This window comes from Meleagris gallopavo, chromosome 2 (genome assembly GCF_000146605.3).
Source record: "Meleagris gallopavo isolate NT-WF06-2002-E0010 breed Aviagen turkey brand Nicholas breeding stock chromosome 2, Turkey_5.1, whole genome shotgun sequence".
Taxonomy (NCBI): domain Eukaryota; kingdom Metazoa; phylum Chordata; class Aves; order Galliformes; family Phasianidae; genus Meleagris; species Meleagris gallopavo.
This window is the reverse complement of record NC_015012.2, coordinates 63,631,187-63,637,186: the sequence shown is the minus strand read 5'-3', so window position 1 is coordinate 63,637,186 and position 6,000 is coordinate 63,631,187. Positions and strand designations below refer to the sequence as shown.

General features: G+C 37.3%; 1 protein-coding gene across 2 annotated transcripts in view; it reads right to left on the bottom strand.

Annotated features, from left to right (window-relative positions):
• Positions 1 to 594: 594 nt before the first annotated feature.
• Positions 595 to 6,000, bottom strand: part of SLC22A16 (solute carrier family 22 member 16) — a 25,517-nt gene continuing 20,111 nt past the window's right edge. The window contains exon 8 of one of the 2 annotated variants that reach the window (XM_010707486.3): positions 595 to 5,172. In XM_010707486.3, coding sequence (XP_010705788.1) covers positions 4,960 to 5,172 — 213 coding nt within the window. In that variant the 3' untranslated portion in view covers positions 595 to 4,959. The remainder of the gene's footprint in view (positions 5,173 to 6,000) is intronic. The other variant, XM_031552514.1, reaches the window with a different exon arrangement.

The window sequence follows — 6,000 nt, the reverse complement described above, 5'->3', positions numbered from 1 at the left end:
GCATGGCACAACATGCACTAATTTGAAAGTTAAGAGAAGTAGAAAATAAGTAGGTTCCTGAGAATGACTAAAGGACAAATAAAAAAGAATAGGGCTATAGATAGCTGCAATTCTCATTTTCCTTATGCTGTCTGTAAACTTCAATTCCTGCAATAAGTTACACTTAGTTTTCACATCCACAAAACGCCAAGTGGATATGAGTTGCGTTGTTCTGTCATCCCTGTAGTCACCTACTCTCTTTTTTGATCAATTCCTATCCATTTTTTGATAATCATAGTTATTTTTGTCACTACTAAATTTGTCCTAGAAACTATTGCTCCAGCCAGCTTATACAAATATTGAGAGAAAAGAATCATATTCTTCCTGCAACTGAAATGCAAAACAGGTAACCACATAATGAGTTGTTATATAAATATCAGTTTACATCTGCATATGAAAACAGGAAACAGATATCATGTGTGTTTTACTGCAGGAGAGATCTGCAGGAAAAGCAGAGCAGCAGCCCAGCTCCTGCAAGAAGCATGAACCAAAAAGATCTGCTGAGCATTAGGAGTTCATTATATTACATAAAGGTGTAGAGATTAAATAATATGATTAGCTTTATTCTTGAATTTATTATCTGCAGTTACATGCATGTTAAAAAATCGTTATTCACATATATTGTATTAAAGTCACATATTCTGGGCAAATAAACTCTTTCCCAAGAACACACACTTTCCCCATGTTTCCAAAATGCACCTGGCTCACAATCACATACAAAATGGTTAGGTTGTGAATACACAGCTGAGCTATAACTTTTCTTCATGAGAGATGAAAGCAATGCAGATATGGCTTGACCGAAGTCACTGAGTTGCTGCGTTGTTTTTTGTTGTTGTTGTTTGTTTGTTTGTTTGTTTGTTTTGATTGAATAAACTTGTTCTTCTGTCTTTACTCACCATTTTAATCTTGGAGTTTGATTTGTTCCCTGCAATTCTGTTGTGGGATTCAGGCAGGCATCTTTCAGATACACAGACAAGTGTACAAGATGGATCCACACCCTCCTTTTAGCAGTCACAAATGCCTTTCTGGCATCATGCCCCCACAGTTCAAATGACCTTGCATTTTGTGAGCTCTTGTGAAAGGCACACACAAAGAACTTGCATGTTGCTGAGCCCCATGCTATGGAGGCTTCCTACACGACTGCACGTAAGGAGCTGGTAAAAATAAACTGTGAAAAACACAGGAGAATGCCAGTGAGCCCTCCACCCCCTTTTCACCCAGAACAGAGGTGTCACAGCATCTTATGTTTCCACAGAGCTGTCATACAGAACTCCTCTGCTGGAATCCTGAAGGCAGGATTCTCTCCCTCACTCACTTAGGGCACAGCCCGAAGCATTTGACACAGAGTGCATATTGTTTGTACAGCTTTTTTGTCTACAGTGTTTTCTAAGTTACAGAAACTTCCATAAACTGAAGTGAGCTATAAAAGTAGAAAATGCATCTCTTCACAAACTTCTGAAAATACAGATTAAAAATATCAAACACATTTACTAATTTTCTTTAGTTGTTATTGAACTAATGAAAATTCTTTCACTGGCCCCAGAAAGAATGTCTCACAGCAAACTGTGTGACTGTTCAATAAAATACTATATCAATTTTAGGACAGAACAAATTATTGTTGTGAAACAATGACCAGCAGCAATTATAAGAATTCTAATCCAAAACTCATAAAACCATCACATATTTCCAGAGCCATTGCTCAGCACGCTAAATTTGCTCTAAGATGGATATGACAAATGTAAACTTAAAAGAACGGAAGGACTCAGATAAAAACTATGAAAAGGAATTGTCTTTATTAGCAGTGAGAGGAAAACATACCCCAAAGGAACTTAGAAGCTCTTTTTCTCAAACTCAGTCCTCTCTTTCAAGAGGATTTAGATAATCTATGAATACTGAAGAGAAAGAAATCAACGCATCCCATCTATGTTACATTTATAACATAGAACTAATGTTAAACATCTTTTCCTCCACATGGAAATGGAAACAAACAGAAATTCTACAGATAGAAATTCAGAAATGCTACTTCCTTTTTTACAATAATGTGCTTCTTCAGCTGAAAGGACAGGAAGCCCCAGAGCATCCTCAGAGCTACTATGCATAAAATCCCAAAAGGTGTACCTGTTGATCAATTCGCATTTTATTTCCAGGAAAAAAAAGAAAAAAGAAAAAAAAAAGCATAATTGGTTCAGGGAAATTCAAGTCTCATTTGAATTAAAGACCAAGTATGAACTGACATCAGGGACAGGAAGAATTAGCTTTAAGGGTTAAAAGCCATCAGGCTGCATTGTGTTTCAGAATACAGATTAAAACAGTAGCCAGCAAGGATTGCTCACTATCACTGTGCATTTAAGTCTTTTCTTTTTCCTTATTTTCCCTACCTTACATATACTAATTATAGATGACTTGGTCCTGAATCCCTCAAGTCAATGGAAAACATAACGTGCATTGACTATTTAAAGCAGAGTAATGTCCAAATCAGTTATTCTGCAGATAAGAAAGCAGAAAAATTAATTTAAAATTTTTCTTTAGTACCTTGTTAAAACATACTGTACTGTCCCATGCAATGAAAGCAGAAGTGTTTAAGATAGGACTACAAATGAAAAAAAAAAAAGAATCATGTGAAATAACCCCAAAACAATTATTTAGATCTTTGTGAAGGGGAGAGTGGCTGTAAAGTCAGACTGAATCAGTTTAACTGCCCGTTAGAACTACTTGCATGCCTTTTCCTCCTTAGTATGGTTAAGTCCTTGTTTAAGGTGGGGCACTCGGGATTTGGCAACAGATTCTGAAGATAATGGCAGTTGTTCTGCTCTGGAAACTGGGACAGGGGGATCTGAAAGCAGTGGAAGAATACTGGGTCTGTTCCTGAGCAAAACAGAAAGCCACAGCATATGAGTAATCCTATCTTTAGTCATCACAGTATGTATTCAAGTGCTCCTCTGAATGGTGATGGGATTACTCACATGGGTAAGGTTAAAAGCACATACTTTTGCTGAGCAAATTATATCTTGATAGAAGCCATAGTAATCCACGCAGTTCTCTTCAGAGGTTTTCCCTGCAGATACTGGGACACCCACATAACTGAAGGGAGAACAAAGACCTCTTTAATTATTGCACAGAAACACCCTAAACTTAAACTTACTGATTTTTGCTTGCCTTCAAAGCACATTAGTTGTCACATTAGACATGACTGAATCCTATATCCAGAACCAAAGCACTCTAGGACAGTAGGACAGTGCAGTGAAGAAGAAAGAATATTTTATAGGGGGATATAAACAATTACTCTGGTTTAAGAGTTCACTAAAACTAATATGGTCATGCAGATATAATAGAAAAAATATGACAAATAAACTATACAGCGTATAGAATATTTATCTACAATAATTTAGATGTCTGATTCTGGGGTATGTGTCAAAGAAGTAAACATGGAGAGACTTGCTTTCATGAGATTGTGTCAGTTAGCCTGTGAGTAGGTGCCTCAGGTGAGAAGAAGTGTGATTTCACACCAGGGACAGCAGGGCTCACACAACCCAGGCAAGGGATGTTCAGAAGCTTCCCACACCATCTGCTCAAACAAGGGTGACTGTGAGGATACAGACTCACAGGCAAGGAAGAAACCTCTGGGACTAGAGGTAAACTGCAAAAAGAGAGCTGGGACAGAAAGCCATAAATGAGCAACTAGAATTGTTTTCCTATCTGTAAGTTTTCTATGGTCCACAGTCATAAGGCACAGTCACTGCACCAGTGAGTGAGTGTTGATGCTCACATAAGATCTAAAAGACACTAACAGATACTCTGACTAAAAATACCAGAATAAGTAATAACTTGCTGTCCTCTAGATATCATTTTTTTAATTTATACTTTTGTAACTGATTTTTTGTACTGTAAGGAAAACATGGAGCTACAGAGTCCACATGAGTGTATGGAGTCTGATACGCATGTTGTGTAGGTACCATGCCTACTAATCTTTCTTTAATAACTAAGACCACCGCTGCAGAGAGCCTGAATAAGGCCCATATACCACTTGTTCTACTCCTCTGAGGACTAAGAAGGGCTCAGCCTCTATGGAAGTGTTTGGCACACAAGCGTTGGTGTTGCTCTGAAGCATTAGACAAATCTGAGACTTAATCTGAGCTGAACAAAGTGAGAAGGGCTGCACAGAGATAATAGTCTGGAATGAAAAATACTTTAAAAGGCATCAGGCAGTTTTTTCTAAAGAAGAACTTACTAAGACAGCAAGTAGATCCAGTGAAGATTTTTTTCTAAGCTACTAATAAAAATTCATTTACCATTCAACAGAGTGAATAGTATACAAACTATTTGCACATTTTGCAAAATTAATATTATTTTTTCAATCAGAAGCTATTCCACAGAATACTTTTGTTAGAAATGATAACTTTTCTGGAAGCAGTTTTGAAAAGAAAAAAAAAATAGTTTAAGTCTGAAATTATTAGTATGACCTGATGAAATGTTAAGGCTTCTCTCTTGAATTATAACTGTGAGTTTGACTTCACTATGTATTGAATTCTCGAATCTCTAACTGACAACTGCAAAAGGACAAGACACATTGTGGTGGGTTTACAAGTCTAACCACAGAAAATCCAAAGTAAGAATTGGCACTTTTTTTACATATATGTAATCAGGTAGGTTACAGAACTTAAAATAATTACTCCAACTGGTCACAGCAAGTCAGACAGGTTTTCTGAAGGCAAAATAAGTTTGAGAAGGGATCTAGAAATCTCATCAAATTTTCTGCAGTACCTCAGTCAAGTGGAAAGGTTTCATACTCTTGCTCTGTCAAAACGGCAAGATGTGTTACAAATTTAAAGGCACAGATATTACAGAAGAGTCCTTTCTTGAATAAAATGACCTATAAATTATATAATTGTTAAAACTGGGAGCAGCCATTTTGATCTTGCTTTATTTCTCAGTGCTGACTGTTTCTTGACCAAACATCTCTATCTTTTCTAATGCTGCACCACTGTCTGCTGGAGGAGTCTTTCCTGAGCAGTTTTCCTTCTTTCTTCCCATTTCTGTAGCTTCCTCCAAAGTATTAGTCAAAGGTTTTCCAAGTGTCTCTGGAAGCATTAATGTTAATATTCCACTCAGAAGAGCCATGATTCCAACAAGCAACTAGAAGAAATAAAAAGCAGCTGTAAGGGTAGAAATGTTTTTCAAGGTATGCAAATCTTTGGTCTTGCTTGAGAGTACACTTGAAATAAAATTCAAGGAACTGCGATGTAAAGCAAATACCATAAGTCTGAAATGCTGACTATATAAAAGATCTGCTTTTTTATTGTGTAAATGAAATCTTATGCGGCAGAATTAATGAATAGCAAGTTTAGAATTAACGAAGAACAAATGCAGTGTTTGGTTTTTTTTTCCATAAGGGATCAATACAGTGCAAGGAGGAATAGTTACGTTTGAGAAAAGAGAATATGTATATCTTCTTTTAGTATTTCAACTACTGTGCGTGTACTTAAGAATAGATTATAGGATTGCATTCATTTATTTTACATGCATGTTCACAGAGCTGGAACTTCCCCGCACCTATAACCTCAATCCACACTCTATCTCCTGAACCTCTCCCCCTGTACCTGCATCCTTGCTCATCCTATGTGCAGCCAGACCAGAATTTCTAGGTAGACTGTTGGCCTGGAGCCACAGAAATGGGCATCTGGGGTCAGGAGAGCATTCAGCAGAAACTATATCTCTCAACAGGAATACTTTGCTGAACTTTCATTATAGATCCAGTAGGGGTGCAGGCATTTACTGACATGTGCATCATGGTCACATCTTGGATTTGTCTGTGGCATACATGCTACCATAACAGCATGCTTCAGTGTCAAGGAGCAAGGACCAGGACTATGCTGGATAGATGCAGATGCACACATATGCTCCACAAGCACCTCTTTTTCCCTTTATTTCTTTATTTGCTCAGTGAGAACAGTTTCCACTTTC